General features: G+C 41.1%; 1 protein-coding gene across 1 annotated transcript in view; it reads right to left on the bottom strand.

Annotated features, from left to right (window-relative positions):
- Positions 1-931: 931 nt before the first annotated feature.
- Positions 932-20,038, bottom strand: part of snd1 (staphylococcal nuclease and tudor domain containing 1) — a 179,297-nt gene continuing 160,190 nt past the window's right edge. Inside the window, exons 22-24 of the mRNA XM_063501056.1 lie at positions 16,931-17,134; positions 4,732-4,776; positions 932-1,959 (exon numbers count right to left, since the gene is read on the bottom strand). Coding sequence (XP_063357126.1) covers positions 1,894-1,959; positions 4,732-4,776; positions 16,931-17,134 — 315 coding nt within the window. The 3' untranslated portion in view covers positions 932-1,893. The remainder of the gene's footprint in view (positions 1,960-4,731; positions 4,777-16,930; positions 17,135-20,038) is intronic.

Here is a 20,038-nt window from a genome sequence, read left to right as displayed (position 1 = left end):
TTCTTGTTGTGAAGAGACAGCGCTAACCACCACACCACCCTGATATGCTACTAATTTAACACAAGTAAAACAACAATTTAGAGGTTTTAGTCAATTTTGGTCACATCTGACAAAACAACATGCCTGACGAGGCTTAGACGGACGTTTATTGGAACATATTGGGTAAACTTCCTAAATTAGTTCTGCCCCTGACAAACACTCTCCATGTTCAATAATGAAGAAGACTAAAACTAATGAAAGTAAAATAAAACATTTTAAATTGATAAAAAAAATAACTTTGGCCTTGATTGTAGATAAATCTTCAAATTGGACTGTTGTTGCAAAGAGGCTACAAATTCTCTTCCAATACAGATATACTTTGTTTCAGCCAATGGGATGGATCCAATCAAGTGCATGAAAAGGTTTTATTTTAAAAATTATTTTTGAGAATTATGTTGTTTGTTTTTAAACAGGCAGGAAACACTTCAAACCTGTACTTTAAAAAAAAAAAAATCACCTCATGTAAATTCAGTAGCTGTGCTTCTGCACGACTTACATAAACTTTAAACTTTTAAGTGAAAACAGTTGATTTTGCAGGCCGTTTGTTAGCAGTAGCTGAGCAGGACTGCTGGAAGTGATACATTTGAAAGATTTTTGATGTGAAGGTTAAACAAGCTCAAGTTTAGACAAATTAGCATCGGTAATTTCAAATTTTGTGGTTAAAAAAAGAAAAGAAAAAAACCCAAACTGTCAAGCTTTTAGTAAAAGACCTTTGCTGGATTGTGGTGTTTTACAGGAAACAAAACCTTTTATCTGCATTGAAGTGCTCTTAAATTTTGGCACAAGTGTTTCATAAAAAAACCCTGAAATCCTGAGCTTTATGTCTAAAGGACTTTATTTCAGGTTGCAATTTGCATTTTTTTATTTGAGGAAAACAAAACAAAAACCCACGTTTAATTTGCTTATTTTTTTTTCATCAGATTTTTAATAGAATGCAAAGGTCCATTATGTGGAAACAAATTCAAACACTGTATCTGCCATGGCATACAGAGACAGGAAGAGAAGAGACTGCCAGAGACAGGATCATTACCGTTATCAGAATGTAAACTTTACAGAAGAAGAGATGATAAAATGCCACGTGACGGCATCGATATTTACTGGTCATAAAAGTGTGACAGTGAATAAACGACGAAACACTCCCCACAAAAACATCTGCAAATGTCATAATCACACAGATATACACTGAAGACAAAAATAATTCATCCTTTTTTTTGTTTGTTTTTTTCTTTTCAAGTCTGTGTGGCTTCACCTACAGCACTTTTCTAAAACAAAGCAATATACACCTTTCAACATATCCTCACATTTACAAGAAATTCATTAGGGAAGCATTTGTTGCTTAAAAAAACAAAAATTAAAAAAAATGGAGCTTTTTCCTGCGAAACAGACGTTCCCTTCCGAGTAAAGAGGAAAGCAGGGCATGGGCTAGAGTGTCAGAGAGCAAAGTCGATGACTGGCTGAAACACATACGTAGGTATCACTTATTATCATTCACACAGGTACTGCTGAGAGGATAGTGTGGCAAATAACGGACCGGCAATAGTGCAGCCGCTGATTAGGGAAAATAAAGGACGAAAGGAAAGTGATTCTTGCATGATAATTATTTTTTCTTATAGCTTTGCTAGCATGCTCTATATGGAGCTACTGGGGCTAGCAGGAGGAGAAGATGTAAGAGAAGAAGAAAAGCCAGATGGGAGGGTTGAAATGCTAAATATGAGGGAAGAGTGAGTCGCGAGCTTGTTGTTTAGTTCGTCTTCTGTCTGAAGCATCACTTGCCGTCCACGTTGGTCTTTGGAATGGTGTTTAATGGATGGTCTGTTCTCTTTTTTTGTGTATCTTCTTTTATCTTTCCTTTCTTTAACGGCTGTAACCAAACTCGTCTGCATCGTCGGCACGGAAGTCTCCGTAGCGCCAAATGTTGAGCTGATGGGAGGACAGAGACAGATCTCATTGACCATACTGACACAGATAACTGCACAATGTGGTGAAAATGTCCCATTGCTTTGAATGGAACTTCTAATAACCTCTCCAGCACATTGCATGTTAAATGGACAAGAAAAAAAAGAAAAAGAAGCTAAAGGGAAGAGAGAGCTACAGTGCAACACAGAGAGAAAGAGAGCTCAGTGCTTTCACAGACCAGTGCGAAGAGCCAGCATCATCATCATCTCCATCACCATTTAATCGGACCTGCGTATCCAGGAGGTTCGCAGTGCCTCAAACACCACCAAGTCTATTACTTCTCCGATTCCATTACACTGACAATCCTGCACTGCCCCATAAACCATCCCGTTTGCCTAAATGTCGGCTTTACCGCGACGTGGTTGGCAAAGAGTGTGCGCACTTTGGAACAGCACCCAGTTAGTTACTGCCTTTTTAAAAGCCATAGAAGCCGTCCGGTCTGAGAGGTGTTTGTGTGTATATGCGCAGGTCTGCTGCCTGGGATGCTTCTTTTATGGCTCTCAGAAGCATGCGCGTTCAGCTGTTAATGCTGTGATTCATACCTAATTAGCGACTGTGCTAATTAGCAGTACTTATTAGGATGAATGAAATGAATGAAGCCAATTCCCCGTTTCACACTCCGCTTCCTTTTTTTTCTGCTCCTCCCTGACACCCTGAAAACATGGCAGTAACTCCGATTGTGATTACAGTCAATTCCACCTCTGACTGACTCATTGTCTGGACATGCTGTATAACCGCCGGGTAGCTAAAGCGGCACAGGAGGGACTGATTCTTTTAGAATGTAGAGCCATCATGCTTTACAAGAGTAAACAAAGCGACATCCAAGTGTCTATTGCATGCTCCTGGGGCTCTTGTGAAATGCTTTTTCTTTTTTGTACGATCCTGTCAAAGTCTCCAGGTTTCAGCCCTTGTCAACAGGACTTATTTGAACAGACCTTTATTACTCCTCTATTATTTTTACATAATGTCTTTTTTTTTTTTGTTACTACTCAACATAAAGACCATAACCATAAATGTGTCCAATTGTTCACATCTCTGTCCTGCCTAAGGCAATGTGGCTGCTACTAAAAATCTGTTTATTTTTCTTTTAAAGGATGGCCCCGTAGAGCCGTGTTTGACAAGTGAAAGGTTGATGGTTCAATTCAAGCTAAAGACACTAATCCCCTTTGCGGTTGTGTCAGGAAGGGCATCTGTTGAAAAATGTGTGGCGCTAACCGATGGGACGACCCCTTGTCACAAGAGACGAGGTGAAAGTGGCTTCTATTTATTTATGTTTTAAAGGATCAAGTGATTTCCTGAAGAAGTTGGGTAATGTAGTTTCAACTCTTTAATCCGTAAAAAAAAACTTACTAGGAGAAACCATAGAAGCTCTTTTCTGAACTGAGTGTTTTCTGTAATATTTAAAGGCCTGCTTATAGAACAAAACGACCCGGTGTGCTTCAGAGATTAGTAAAGGTGGTCTCTGACTGTGCAAACTGTCCAAATAATCGTCAAACCACGTCTTTTTATATATCACATATATCTTTGATATGCTGATATATATGCATTAAGGTACAGGGCAGGTCATCACCCTTATGGAGGAATGAGTCTTAAATCGGAAAGTTGGCATATGTAGTGCACTGGTGACTTTTAAAAGCAGCAGGATGAATATGTTTTAGTTCATTATTGCCAAAAAAAGGCAACGACTTTCTAGTTTCTTGTGCATATTTAAGATATCATCAGTACTTAGATGCTTTTGGAATGGAGGAAGTAGAAACTTCAGTAGAAAAGGAACCTTTGAGTGTATATAGTACTTGACCTAGACACAAGTGTGGCAATTTGGACATGTTATGAAGTCTAAACATCAGCTGTGTAAGGGGGGAAAAAACCCAACACAACACAACAAAACACAGAAATGAACCATCAATGGTCTCCAGGCTTTATATGTGAAGGAGGAAGTTCAATATGATGTTCACTCTAAGTGAAAATCACATTTCCACTCACTACCTAAGGAACCCCACACACAGTGAAGCAATGTATAGAGAAAAATTGAGAAACTGAAACAGTATTACGAGAAAGTAAACAATGGCACTCACAGTGTGTCTGGAGAGTTGGACTCTTGCAGCCCTCCCCGTCCATCTGTGCTACACATAGCGCAAGATAGCACTACACATTAAATTGTAACCCCCCACCAACTAGTCCCTAGAACTCTCTGGTCTGAAAGCACTTATTGTTTTTACATTTCCTGGGTTCCTTTCCAATCTTTTGCTGCCAGTTTCACTTGGCTGGCCGCACAGTTTACTGGTCACAGAATAAATACATTTGCGGCGGATTGTTATGTCAAAACTCTGACTCGACTCATTCCAACATGAGAGCCCAGTGTGCTAGACCCTAAATCCTATTCATTCCTTCCTCACTATCCCCACTGCACTCTTTTGCACAAATCCCCACCCCCCCATTTTCATAGAACGGACCTGCACAGACTGTGGGCAGCAGTCCATATGGGACAATGCTGACTGCCAATGTAATGTGTGACATCTTGAGAAAGAGAAAAAGCAGAGAGGAGAGGATACACTTTCTCTCTGATAGTTTCCAAGGGAGAGTAATTAGTGTTGTAATGTATTCTTGTTTTGGCATCAGTAGATTTCTCAGAGAGGCAGACAAACTACAGGAGGAGGCGACAGAAAAGCGGAAAAAAAGGAAAAAGAAATAGAAAACGACAGACAATAAGATGGTGGCTGGGATGAAGTGACTTACCCTGGCACTCTTGGCAGATTCTTGACTGTTCAGGTACTCTGTCACCTGAGGCAGAAAGAGACAAGTCATTAGCATATCACATCCCTGCGTCACTCGTAGGATTTTAAAGGATTAAGGTGAATCAATGCATCCTTTCAACCTGCTCTGCCCCTGAGACATTTCTTTTACCTGCATACATGGAAATTTACAAGTTTTTTTTGCACAAAGTTCACTTTTTATAAAGAAGGGTACTCGCTCACCCTCCCCTTCAGCACTAGATGGAAGGAGCGCAATGTTCTCTGAAGATCAACGAGATCGAAACAACGCGCAGACACAAAGTGGTTATGCTACTGCAGGCGATGCAGATCACACAAACATGCAAAGGAAGCACACGGAGCTCCCGACGTCATGTTACAGCGCAACGCTTTCTGTAACTGAGTTAATCCACCAATGGGAGTGGCATCACTTCATGCTAAGTCACTCAAGATAAGTGTGACTCTCATACTCATGCCTTCCAGCCTTGGGCCAACACGTCGATGGTGTGCAGAAGATTTTTTTGTTTTAAAACAAGTGCATTTGTAGGACACCTTAAAGGTGTTCTCCTTTGGTGTTTTTTTCCTCTTTTGGTACAAAATCAGTACTCTTTTGTTTCGTTTTTACAGTAAGGTTGTGGAACAGTGAAAACTAACAGGGAATGAGTCAGCTATGACCAGTACTGTATAGCTAACTGTAGCAACTGTTTGCTAAACAAAAAGCATTGTAACGGATACGGTAGGTGCTGTGCAATTAATCAGCTACAACTATAAAAACAACACTGCACGGCACTTTGTAACGACAGCCTCTTTTACTGGTTTTACCCCTCACTCACTGACTCTCTGATAGGCTCCGGCAGGTTTAGTTGAATCGAGCTTTTTCTCAACCAGAAGCGCAAAATCAATTCAGCTAATTAGAAACATACAACAGTGTAAAAAGGAACAGAAGATACAGATCTGCTGTTTTCTTTTCAAAAAAAAAAAAAGAAAAAAAGAAAAGGTATCAAGTAATCATAATTATTTTTTATCTCAACTTAGAGCCTAGAGATAACATTGAATCAACTTGTAATTAGCAAATACAGCCAACCTGATGTTTATTCACCAAAGGCTATGCAACGATGAACTATCAAAGTCTGCAAATGAACTGAAATGCGATTAAACCCGATGTCTTGAAAAGTGGAATTAAGCTATGACATTATGGTAAAGCAACTGAGTCTAGGCTAGCAACTTGAGCACGTGCCATCTCAGGGTGTATTTTTTGATAAAATCTTTAAATCTAAACTTCCTAATCTGTGATAAATAAAACTAGTATGAAATAAAAACAAAGTGTACGAGTTTAAAGTATTATTCAAGCTGTAAAGTCCCCAGATAGTTCTGTCACATACTGTATATATAAACTCTTTCCACCCTATCCATTTGCTCAATAGAAGTGCTGCTTTAAAAAGATCTGCTCAAAGGTAATATGCACATATTGAGAGTATGGAGAGGATTATACAGGAGTTGGAGGAGAGAAGAGAAAACCAATGTGCAGTGTTGAGCATATTGACTGCTTCTGCTAGAACAGCCATTTAGCCTCATTGAATGAACCAGTGATGAGTCATAGGGCAGGGGGTGGGGGGGCAAAGGGAGATAGAGAGCCAGTTTGCTTAGGTGGGTACAGTGTAAGTGGATGTTTGGACCTTGAAAAGCTCAAGCAACAGACCCTTGGAACGAGATGTCCTCCACCACTTACAATATTGGATAAAGTTATGCACGAGGTACACAAACACAAATAAGAGGTTGCTCCACATCCACCGAGTAAGCACAATCCGTACGACGCATGGATGAATTTGCTCATTCCTGTCTTTTCTGACATAGTGGCAGACATAACCATGACAGTAAAAAGAAAACAACTTTAATGAAAGAACACAAAGAAATCAAAAGTCAACTGAAAGAGAAGTCATTGTATTTACACATAAAAGACTCCATTTTGCAGCATGTTTTGAAGGCGATTATAATAGCAGAAGAGCTGGTTGGCACATACACATCTAGAACAAGGATGCCAGATGTTAAAACAGTCGAGTGTGGATGAGGCTCTGGAGTTTAATTGCTTAGCTAGCTTGTGCACATAGGTTGATTTGATAGCTGCGCTGCATATGGCACAGCCAAGATAACAGACCTGTCTGTCTGTGTGAGCGCGTGCACATGTAAGTGTGCGGCTGAGGAAAGTGCTGTGGCTGCACAAGTCATCCGTCAAAGCCAGCTAAAGGAGAGATTTTTTTGTTTTTGGAAAGCATTGGGATTTGGCATCTTGGTCCCATCAGGCAGATGTCACCATATGGAAGACCCAGCCGAAGATATTTCACAGACACAAAAGGCCAGTGATGCCGTTTGGGCTTTGGAGGAGAGCTCTCAGTGCTCACAGCAGTCTTTCCCAGTGCAACACTTGGACAGCTAGGGGAAGCTAACATGATGGGGAAGAGGGTCTCATACGTGCCAAAGTGGATTAGGCAATATATAAACACAAAAGAGAGAATTGCATTTGTGAGGAAAAATGGCAAACCCCAAAAAGAGCTCAACTTTAGAGGAAATGTATTCCATCTGCACTTTTTCCAAACTCCATAGAGCTGAGAGGCTGAATCCAAATGCTAAGTATTCTGTGAAAGATGCACAGTCAAGAGCACTACAGCACAATATGCACAGATGATATGCTGCCATACTGAAATTATCATGGTGGGCCTCTTTGTACTGTGGTCGGGAGGGTGCCTTTCCTGGCTCACCCTCATCTTTCACTGTTCCCCTCACTTCACTTCACTGAACACAACAGCCAATCACTGTGCAGCTGAACACAGATGATGACAGACTTTGGATTTCGAACGGCTGCACGTATCCTGTCCCGGATCCTTCTTTTCACAGCTTTTCTATTGGCTCCAGTAGAGAGGCACAATGGCTCATTTGCGACACAAAGTGATGTAAAACTCGTCTGGAGAGGCAAAGAAAAGGAATATTTATCTTTATAGCAAACAAGGGTGTCATCATATAGATGGAGGAGGAAGGGAAATGTAGAAATGATGGCAGGGAGGTAGAATAAGTAAAATAATGTGCACGTAAAGTAAAGAAGTCCAATAAGAAAAGGAAAGAAAATGCAGAGTTTGTAGAGGGTTCAGGTAGCAGAAGGCTGCGGGCGACAGTGAGCTTGTCTGGATGACCCTACAGAGCTCCCATATGCCAGACAGATGCCATTAACGGTGAGCAGTGGCTATGGATGCTGGCACCAGAGAATATGTTGTTGGCTAAGGAGGCTGCAGCGTACGTGGGAGTGCTCCTGAATGCATGTGATTTAATTCTTTGCAATTACTTGCAACAAAACAACTAACAAAAAAGTTCTACTGTAAAAGACTGAGACTAAAAACGCCTATCTGATACTCGCATTCGCACCAAAGGGGAAGGATCTGAAAATACTTTTGACTCAGCGTTAATGTATGCAGGTAACTTTCTCACGCAAGACTTGGTGGGAGACTTTGTGTAAGTGTGATGCTTCCCGTAAGATGAACGACAGGTGGTGTCGGTCTGGCGGTTTGGCACTAGTCTGTGTATCTGACTGGCTGTGAATCTGCGAGAGTGAGAGAGGCAGCGAGGGAGGGAGACCGTGCATTTCCCCGCACTGGCCAGCATGCCATGCCCAGGTGGTGTTCTGCTAAGCGCGGTGTGAAAGTGGTGGATCGGAGCGAGAGCTAACGCGGCACTTTTGTGACAGGTTGTGCACGTCTGGTGCGTAGGTGAGCTGCGTCTTCTTTGAATTTCACAGCACGTGAAAATGCTAAAGTAAAACCAGATTTAGCCAGATTTTTGGATGGCGTGTGTATGAAAAACAAGTGACTAATCGACGTTTCGGTGCCGGGTGTGTTCACGTGGTCCTCGCTGACGATATGGGATGTCAGAGAACTTAAAAACCACCCGAGTGGAAAGGGAACAATGAGGCGTGTCCTCTGTGCATGTTGCACTTTTCTCATTAGCAGCAATGATGATCAGGCGCACAGCCTCTCAGACACATGCAGTCAAACTCCAACATAAAAACTGCCACTAACAGCCTTTTGTCACTATTTCTTTGTTGCTGCTTTGCTCTTGTTTTTTTTCATCCCACTCTATCAATCCTTATTTCGTCTTGTTTCATGTCCCCCCCGCCTGCTATCACAGCCTCCTTTTGACTACACTGAAAACAAAAAACTCTGCAGCAGACGGATCGTCGTCAGAGCTTCTTCCAGAAAATAATAGCTTTCATGTTCGCAGCTCAGGGTGTTTCCAGTTGAGAATGCTCTGTTAAGCAATGGACTGTCCTATGAGACATCTTTCAATCAACATGTCCATGCACAGTTAACAAGGGAGGGACTCCTTGAAGGTTTGTCATATGTCAGGACTGAAGGAAAGCAGTGGTGCTTATGTAAAGACAAGATAGAAAGACTACCACTGAATCAGATTTTTATTTTTTTTTAAATGGATGTAAAACAAAGTAGATCTACAATGTCTGGCAATTAGTTGTTTGTGTGTGGCTTTTATTTCTCCTAATCCTTTCTTTACTTTCTACTAGGGCTGCACAAATGATCAAACACTTACAATTAACTATTCTTGTTGGCTTATTTGTTTATTTTGACCACAAAGTGAAACTCTTCAGATTCAGATTCTGTCTTTTCCGTGAATGCTCTGGCATTAACCAAGCAGGGGAAATTGAAGCTTCTGAAGTAGACATAGTAGGAACCCAGCTGGGTATTTAACTTAGGTCCCTCATGCTATGAGGCAACTGTGCCAAATAATGAGCTACCAGACTACCCTTGTTGGCCTGCAACACTTATTAAAACCTGATAATCGAGATAAAATGAAATTAGCAAAACTCCATTTTGCGATGACCCATCGTTTTATCTCGTGTTAGAGATCACAGCACACTGCTTTCCTTTGCATCGGTGTGATTTTGCTCCTTCCCAAACCCCCCCCAAAAAGCCAAAGCACATCGAGTGCATGAGTGTCATTGCCCCTGTCTGCTGCAAACTAAGACTACGTCCTGTTACATGCTGGTCCCCCCAGCATGGCTGTCGGATGAGATCAGATGCTTTGTTGGGAACGTGGCATGACAAGCCCACCAGCGTAGGTTCGTGGAGTTAAAGAGGACACATTCGTGTACAACAAGCACATACAACAAATGCAAATGCAAACAGTGTCTAGTGCTCTCCCAGATTTTCTGGAAGGAACTGCTCTTGTAAATATGCAATAACACCACTGCATCTCACCCTAACGTGCAAATTTACTCTCATAAAAGTTGTGTAAGAACATTTTGCTCTTCTCCAATATCATTTTATTTTTCCCAGCAAGGTCAGATATCACAAAACAGTATAAATTAAAACAGCCTGGTGCCTCTGCTCCCCTCCTGTACTCACCCCAGGGTCTTAGGAGGGAGGATGGTGTGTAACAGTGTGTGTGTGTACACATCTGCAGAAGGAATGGCATCTGTGAAGTGGCGCGTGTCAGTTAGGACATGTACCAAAAAAAAAAGAAAAAAAGAAGACCCTCAGAGCAGTGCCAGCAGGGGAGGAAAGTGCATGCCAGTGTGTATGCAGTCAATAACGGGGAGCAGAAAATGTCCATTAAAAGGCCCCATCTCTAACTCTACTTGTAAATTAGGTATTGAGCTATTGGTGGAGAGCGGTTATGCTGTAACACACCCGTGACACTCAGTGGGGGGGTGTTTATGTGTGCCCTGTGGGTTTTTGGGGGATGAAGAGGCTCTTGATGGGCTGTGACAGGCGTTGGGGGTTGAAAAGCGAGGGCAGCAACCTGAAAAATCAGTCAACTGGTGGTCTGGATATGGCTAAAAGCCATTTATAAATGACACGGTGAAGACTTTTTGGGTTGGGGGCGGAGGCGGCGGAAATCTGATACACTGTGGGGTACCTACTTTCTGTACTCAGCCACACAAACTCCAACCTGCTATTTTTTGTTGTTCTTCTTTTAATCTTATTGGCATTTTTATTACAATTTCACAAACACAAATTTTACTACATTACTATTTATCTTTGGTATTCATCTCCCAGGTTTGCACTTGTGTGTTTTACTATTGTTTTCCTCCTTTCCTCCATGTCAAATACATGAGGGACAGCTACACATGTGACTCCTGTTCTTGGGGAACAGTGTTACATGAAACGTGGGTTGCCCACCAGGCCTCAATTTGTTACAAAGAACCTACTCTATAGAGGCAACAACACTCCCAGGAGGCATATCTTCAATGTCCAAAGCAGTGCCTTAACAGCATGGCAGCAGAGGTGCTCACCACATGAGACCCTTGACTGGAGACTAAAGGGGCTATCGTGGTTTGATAAATGGAAGAGGCGATCCCTGGAGGCAGCCCTCTGCACGTGTGACCCTCTTTCCTGATTTCCCCACATTCAGCTCCCTCTTTATCTACATTTTCAAACTCCATTAACACAATTATTCTGTCCTACTAGCTAACACTGGGGACTATAGCAAGTTGTAAGAAAACTACACTACCCAAGAGGCCCTTTGTGTAAGGAAAAGGGAAAAAGTCTGAATAAACAAACCTCACATCATGTGAGCTACCGCTTACAGGCGTCTCTTCTGGGCCATCAAAGCTTTTCACAACTTTAAAGTCAGCTGCTCAAAATTCATACGGTAAAAGCAAAGCATCAGTGTGAATACGGCAAGAATACAGAGCAAGAAGATAAAAGGCAAAAAATAAAACCATATTTCCTGAGGGGTTCCTGGTAATTATAGCTTTCACTTTGAATAGGCCACCTCACAGCTGTTTCCCCCACAGTCCACCTTCTGCCGACACACTCACGAAAACATTTAGATAAAGATCTTCTCTCCATCTTTATATACATTAGGTTAAGGTATCTTAATCCTTTCTGTGGGGAACAAGGTGGAAGCGAAGTCGATACTCCAGCTTGGCTGTTGGTGATTGATAATAATTATGGTGAAGGCAGACGCTTCCGTATTTGTAATTGAGTTGTAATTAGTAAACTGGAGATTATTAGCTTGTAACGCTAATGAACTTTGGGGGCCAGCACCAACTTCGGTTAGATGAGGTGACCGAGTGAGACAGTCGGCACCGTGGCCCGCCACAGTTTGAATCAGTCATATTTGTTGGCAGCTGCTGACAGAAAACACTGGTGAAAAGCAACAGAGCACAAACGACAGCGCTCCTAACCACACAGACATCTTCCACTTGAGCTGCCATGACAGGCTCATTACAACTTGGATAAAGAAATATTAAGTGCGAGTGTGAAGTTCTGTGCAGTAGCTAAAAATATCCTCCAGGCACTTATTACTTGTGTGCCCAATCAGGTAGAAAGAAAATAATATATCTGTCATGCAACTTGTGGGCATTATTATCAACCTTGTGTGGGTTTGAAGGGCAGAAACATCTGAGGTAAGTTGCAAATAATTGCACATAACTGCATTTTAAATCACAGCTCATTATGAGGCCACCAGCAGGTTTGATCTGAGCTCTTCTCCACTATAATTCCCGGGGATTATTGCTCATCATGACACAGCACTGAAAGACGAAATGCAAATCAGCACGAGCAAAAGCCAAATGAGGCACCTCGCCATTGACATCTAAATGACATGGCTCAAGCCCAGGATAATCTAAATATACTAAAAGTTGAAAACAGAACACATGGGGAGAAATATGACAATCAGAAATGAGGCAGTGGTATATACAAGAATTCAGAGGAATGGACTGCGTAGGTGTGGAACAAGAAAGAAGGGATGAAGTGGAAAAAACTAAAAAGATAAGGTGAACAGTGAGTTGAGAAAGACAATAAAAAGGGTGAAAAAAGAAACAGAAGTCTGTTAAGTGGGCACCAGTGTGGAAAGCTGCCCTTCTGCGAGTGGATAGTTGATGGTGCCAGGACGATTTAAGGCTGGCTAAGTATATCTCTTGTGCTTTGAAGTCTGTGTTCAAGTCTCAGGTTAGCGCATGAGAGAGGATCTAAATGTGCGTTTTTTTTAAAAAGTCACTTTCTTTGTACACAGAACAATCCAACAGGACATTTGGCAAACATTCATTATGTCTCATTTGCCAAAGTTAACAGCATTGTCATTCTTAAGCGTTTATAACTGTATGGAAAATTGTTTTCTTGTGCATCCCGATGCCTTTTTCCCTCTACAATTTTACTGTCAGAGAAAATGACACAATTGCTCCATTTTACACTGAAGTAAAGAAATACAAATTTTCTTCATCTCAATGACAGCAGTTGCCAACAGGGGCAATCAGACCAAATGACACATCGCTCTAAATATTGCTACCAAAGGCAACCATAACGTGGCTGTTCAGCTTTACTGCTCATTTATGATACTAATTTGATGAAAACATGTACAGCTGGCTTCTTCTACGAACTGTGGCCAAATGTACCTAACAGTCAGAGCACAGCAGTACACAAACACCCCTTTATTACCACAGAAGCGTGCACATTGTCGAGCTCTATAGCTGAATTTAAAATGTCAGAACAGTGATAGAGTCCAAGAACAGACAGCTACACAGATAATCTAAATATAAAAGCTTAATAAAAACACATGAGCAGATGGACTACACATGATATGCCATATGCATGTGACAGATTACACTATGAGATTAAAATCTCTTGATTACGCACATCCAGTATGTTATGAGGGTGAATAGTGGTTATTAACAGTTTAAAATATTTACAACTGTTCTGATTCAGGTTAGTCTGTCTCTTTGGATCATTTTCATATTATATGACTTGGTGCTTTATTTTCCAAGGACATCAGTGGGTAAGTTCTTTATTGAGAACTTTCTATTGATCATAATTAGGCTCAGTCTCTTCCATCTGATTTTCCCATTTCCTCTTTCTTGCCTTCCTTTAAAGTGGAACTAGAGATTTAAGATGAAGCAGCTGGTATATGATCATCATTTCACCTACACTTTCACAATGTTTAAACCTTTTCATGACACTACTATACAGCAGATGTGATAGCTGTCCATATGGTGTGCATAGTGAGCATCTACTAAAGAATGGCTTAAGGCAGAGAGGCATTAGAAAAAAGAAATAAAGACCCAAATGGATGAATTTCCCTTCCTGCTTTTGCTCTATTGGGACATTGCCATCCTCAAAGACTGGTGTTAACCTTCAGTGCACTTATGACTGACTATTAATGGTTGCTGAAGTGCCAGTGAACATTACAGCCCATCTGTTACGTAATGCTTTAGCACTAGAGTACAGATTACAATGACCGTGTTCCAATGCCCAGGCATGGATAATGACTAAAGAACAGAGACAAAATGGAACAGATAGAAAGGACAAAAGTCATTTTTACAAGGAGGCTGATAGTCTAGATGCATGAAAAGGCAGAAGGGAGGAGTAAAAGAGCACAGGGTGCAAAGCAAGAATGCTTGCATACTACACTACTGAGCTTTGGGAGAATTTCTATATAGGGGAAGAATGATCCAGAGGTCACCAAGAAGTTGTACTTTAGAACATTTTTTTGGCTCTATTGCACCTTCAAGATAACGTTTTCTGTTGTCGTGCTAGCAGCAGGCACAGTTGGGCTCATGAATCTCCCAGCCACAATGCACCTTGCACACAAATTACTCTCCATCAACACTCCAAGTTCACTCCAGCAAAATGTAAAGTAAGGTGAACACATTCATCCTGAGCAGCCTACAAGAAAGAGAGAAATGGGAACAGTACAACAGTTTGACTTTGAGCAGCTTTGATTTGTGATTAAAACTATGAAAACTAATGGTTCATTTTCAGGCTAAAACTCATTCGTATTTTAATTATCAATTCATTTCCACAATATTTGGTTACTTAACACGTTATTCTTTTTAGCTAAAAAAACAAAAGAAATGGCCAACCAAAGACATTTAATCAATTGTGGATTTTCTGTCACCCAACAAATCGATAGATGCTCATCATTTCTAATAATGCTATAAAGAGCAGAACAGCAATTTGACTACCAAACATCTAGCTATGCAAACAGAAGTCTAGCAAATAAGCCCACATATACTGTGACTCAGACGCACAATTCACCACGTTTAGATGTTTCAGAGGTCGTCTGATCCTACTCGAGTTTGTTTTCACGAAGAAGGGAATGTGGAAGATGGCTTTGAGCTTGGAAGCAGACTTGATGGGTGGAATTATCAACAAGAAAGCTGTAGAGCTTTACTTAACACACACTTGTAAGCACTTTGGCAACACTGCTGCTTGTTAGGCTTTCTCCAGATCAAAATATTTGTCTGAAGCCAGCACAGAAGAGGCAAATGCATGTGGAGGCACAGCTGTTGCATACTAAAGAGGAACTGTTTGATCCAACAAAACCTAAATCTGTGGAGTCTATAAGCCTATTAGTTGAACTGCTGGGAGGTTTTAATCACCGTCCTTTGTCTAAAGGGACCATTAACCAGAGACTGCATTATGGCTGCTGGCTATTCTTGGGAGGTCAGAGTTCAAAACACTCTCACAACGATGCACAGTGCTTTATTGACTAAGGCGGGATGGGAGAGTAAATAAATTGTTTGAAACACTGCGTTGACAAGTCTCTTCTTCCCAGTAGCTTCTAATTTAGATTAATATAGAATCTGATTATATTTATGAGCGATTACACTCTGGTGGACACATTACTCTGTTCCTTTGTGAGCTTTAATTTTGAAATAAATAAGAGTGACTAATATTGCGCTTGTGCAGAAGGAGTAATTGCAGCAGGAATAAATATCCTCCATTTTTCTTTATCTTTCATGTACAGAGTGGCTTTGAGTCTGCGAGGAGAATTAGCATAACGAGAGAAAAGCACATGAGTGATGCTTCGTGGTTTGACAAAATGGCCACCGTCTGAGGCAAAGTGTAGGTGTTTAAATGTGTATTGTGAGACTTGCGTTTGACAAGTCTGATGAGATAAGCATTAAGTCCTTTGTGCCACAGTGTTCACATTTAGAAAATCTGCAGCCTTTCAGTGTAGTACTAGCTTTCATGTATCGAGAAATTCTCCATGACAAACTAGCACCAAAACGTGGTAATTACTTAACTGCTAGGAAGCAAAAGACCTCGTAATGTGAAATAATATGCAGTCGGGTCATTCGCCAGTGAGAACGCCAAACATTCACTGTGTATCTAAAACTGCAGTCCAACAAACTTGCACTATTGTCAACAGTGAACAGTGCTGAGATCCAAATTCAGTGACATCATATTTCTCGCGCTGACTTGTTTTCTGGGAGGCAGTCCATAACTGTTAATTCATCTTAAACAAAAACACCCAATTCACATCTCACCCAAACCACAAACTATGAATAACTGTCAGCCGCTGTTTGCAAAGTTGAACTGCACTGAAACAATTAAAGATGGGCAGCAAGGACTAGTTTTAAACAGGCACAGGGGCTAAATTATTTAAGACTGTATTATTGAAAAGTGGTTCAGCTGTCAGCCATGGAGAAATGATGATGCGTTTTTGCTATTCCCAATCTTGAACGGTTCTAGCTTTCTGAAGAGAGGTGAAGGCGGCTTTCAGTTTCACATGCTGCGGGACTTTACAGCAGGGAGAAACAAACATTTAAACTTTCCTGGCAAAACAAGCAGTCTGTTGAAACACCTAGTGAATTACATCCAGGTGGATAAACACTGTTTTCAACTGCCTACCTCATTGAATATGGGTAACTAAAATTAAAAGAAACCATTAGCCAGCTGATTATTTGGCTAGAAGTATATTCAGAAATTCAAATGTGAAAAGGTCAGAGTATCGTTCAGCGCGTCAGCTCACTGCACACAAACAGAGGTGGATTTAACTTTTTGATTTCAAACAAAGCTCTTTCAGGTTCTCTCCGTTTAACACATCATTAATGTATTTTTTTTTCCACAAGAAGAAAAAAAAATCTAAAAACAAAACACAAACCCAACCCAATCATTATAGTAGTGGAACTGATAAAAGCAGCAGTACCATAAATCTTAAAGATACCTATAAATATCAGCTATGTAATTACACGACTACCACATCTATGGCCCTGTTGAGACCAGAAGACTAATTAACTTAGACTGAGAATAGGTCTGGTTGCCTAAACATAACAGCAGCCAATTCACTAAGGGAGAGAAGCAGCATGGAAACAACAGAAACAACAAGGAATTTGTTTTTTTTATCTAACAATGAGAGCTTGCGTCACCAGCATCACATCTCCTCTCCTCACTTACCATCTTCTGCAGATGCTTCTCCTTGCGGACATCCACCATGACTAAGCCCTCTTTGACCAAGCCGAGGCCCACGTCCTCCTTGGTGTCCCCAAACTGTATTGTGACGTGTGGGCAGGTGGCACCCGAGTACTCCACATTCAACAGGCACTGGCTGTTCTGGATGTCTCGCACCACGCAGTCCACCACATCAGCACGGGCGTCCTCCTGAAGAAGCGAGAGGATTTTAAGAAAAGATGAGGAAGGAATGGAAGGTGGTGCAAGAGGGAGACAATTGGGTAGAAATGGATGTTGGATTTAAGAGTGAAAAAATGAAAATTGAGTTGATAATAGAAGAAATGAATAAGAGGAGAGGGAGAAAGTAAAAAAAAAATGAAGCGATAATTAAGTAGGTTATCACTGATGGCTCACAAATGCAATCTAGAGGCTGATTGAAGCAGTGTAGATGTGCACCAGCCAAACTGTAACATCATTCTGTTGGAAACAAACACTGGTAAATGGGGGGAAAAAACCCTACTGGACAATAATAACACCACCTCATTCATGTCAGTTATACAAATGACAATTATCTACTCAACCAGCTGAAGAGGCTTTAGTCAGTCTGAAGCATCTACGGTTAGACTCCTATTGAACCTTCTCCTCATCTAGATCATCAGTTGTCTTCTCCTTTCTTCTTATTCCTCAGGTAGTTACCTCTTCTAATTCCTAACCTTATCAAATGTGAAAGGCCAGCATTTGTTTGAACATATGGTAGAGAAGGAGGTGGAACAGCTGCAGATCAATCCTGACCTCACGTCCTCCAGCAATAGGGGTGGGGGGGGAAAAAAAAAAAAAGGAGCCGCAACTTCAAAGGCAAGAAGACACTTAGAAACAAAAATCAGTCCCTGGCTATCATCCATCCCTCCCCTACTCCATCCATCTCTTCGCTTCCCTTCTTTCTCGCCCTGGTCTTGTCTCCATGGCAACCCCCTTCGAACTAGCCGCCCTTGGGTTATGTGCGTGTGTGTGTGTGAGTGCGTGCGCGTCTGTGTGAGCAAGTGTGGGCAGGGAAGCTTGTTCTAGGCACAAAACTAAGGGCCTTTTTTGTCCCCGCTCTCCCCCTGGCCAACTTGTCACAGGCGCTGCAGGGAAGCTCGGGGCAACAGTGAGAGAGGGGAAGAGCGAGTCAGTGTGTGTCAGAAAGTAAGAGAGTGAGGGAGATAAGAGAGACAGAGAAAGAGAGACAGCTGATACAGGAGGAAAGGCAAAAACGCAGAGAGAGACTACTATAGAAGAGGAATTGCACTGACACTCGTGAAGAGACGATACAAAATTAATGAGTGCCTTTCAGTGACCTGCTCTCATCCACTGTGTGTAGAACAGACATTTCTGAAGCACTTGAGGGCAACAATGTTTGCATTTGCACCTCAGCTTACATTCGGATAACATTTTTTTTAAATGACTTGCTTTGAGCGATATTAAAATGCTATGAAGAAAATTTAATTTTTAATAAAAACAACACAAGCCAAACTTCTCAGACAAGATAATGTTACATCTTGTCCCGGCACAAAGCACCTTTCTTTTTTTTTTCTTTTTGAACTTTTCATTTTCAAGAAAACACAAAGCAAATTATGAAAAGAATAAGATAGATGTGTAGTGTCAGCAGGTGTTCTACAGTTTTGTCTAGTGACCTTTGTAATTTTAGCTCCCCCCCAAAAAAGAAAAAGTGTATTTTTTCCACCGCTTAATTTGCACATGTCTGTTAATGAGAAGAGATCGATAGCAGTCCAGTGTAAGCGATGCAATTTAGTACGTGATTGAGTAATTGGATGGAATAGTAGGCTTGTTTATAAGCCACTACCATTAGAAAGTGGCTATTTTGGTTGGAGTGCTTCTGTCTGGCATTTGTTAAAAGAAATAATTTGGGTGTTCATCTTTTCTACAAGAACAGTCTTAGCAAAAATGTGTTTAATTAGCTGAAAAGGCAAACTAAAGAAAATGGCAAGGCAGCTGAGAGTTCATGATGCACACGAGAAAACTGGATTAATTACTGATAAATATGTGGTAGATGCTGCTGGAGTGAGATGTCATGGAAATAACACGCTGTGCCTCTTTGCAAATAAAAACTTTAAGTTAAAAGTGTTATTCCTTCAGAACAGCAGAACAGTGAGAGTGTACCTTGGCATTTCCCCCCCCCCCTACAAAGATATTGTCACTATATTAAAAAGGCATTAGGAGGCAGGAGAATGATCTTATGCTACTGGCAGAACTGTGTTAAGAAAGATAAACGACTGACAATGAATGACTCGGGATGGTGAACATCTTGTGTAAAGGTGTCAGGTTGCAGATTGCAAGACAAAGGCAGCAAGCTTTTTTCAAGCGCAGCAGCAAAGGTGTGGTACAAAAGGGGTCGTGGGCTGTCACGTGCTGTCAGTTTGAGTGACGTAGTAAAAGGCTTCAGAAAAAACAGATGGCAAACACAAGAAAAGAGGAAAATGAAAAGAGAAATAGGAAAGAACAGATGCAGACTGACAGAGAGGGGTAAGGTGCATGTCAGCCTCCAACATGTGGTTTAGCTTTGTGTGCGTATGTGTGTGTGTCTGCAGGCTGTAAGGTGTAGGTGATGCCTCTGTCCCCTGGGCTGGATCAACAGATGGGCCACTTCATCACTGACTCATGAGACAGGTGACAGCATGCACCCTGGTACCACCTGCTTGTGAACACATGCACTTTTTATTCAAAAAGTCTAAGAAAATGGGTTTTAGTGAAAGTGATTCTGTTTTCACATCCAGCAATATATTAGGTTAGGCTTAAATATTGATGATGCCAGGGATATTAAACAAATTTTATACTGTGGGCTGAACGTGGCCCACAGTATAAAACAAGTTTAACTACAAATTTAATCCCTGACACATTTTAATATATGAAAAAAAAAATCTATTTCACACAACGTCTGTTTTTTAAAAAAATTCTAAATGGAAAAAAAATGTTGCTTTGAGCTTTAATTGTGAGGAATAAATGTGTGACATGACAAAAAAGAATCTATTAGCTCATTGCACAGACCGTCCTGTCATTGTATAATCTCTTTTTCTTTCTTTCTTTATTTCTGTGAACATTTTTTTTCATCATTTA

Source organism: Pelmatolapia mariae, linkage group LG17 (genome assembly GCF_036321145.2).
Source record: "Pelmatolapia mariae isolate MD_Pm_ZW linkage group LG17, Pm_UMD_F_2, whole genome shotgun sequence".
Classification (NCBI taxonomy): domain Eukaryota; kingdom Metazoa; phylum Chordata; class Actinopteri; order Cichliformes; family Cichlidae; genus Pelmatolapia; species Pelmatolapia mariae.
This window is presented reverse-complemented; position numbering and strand designations above follow the sequence as displayed.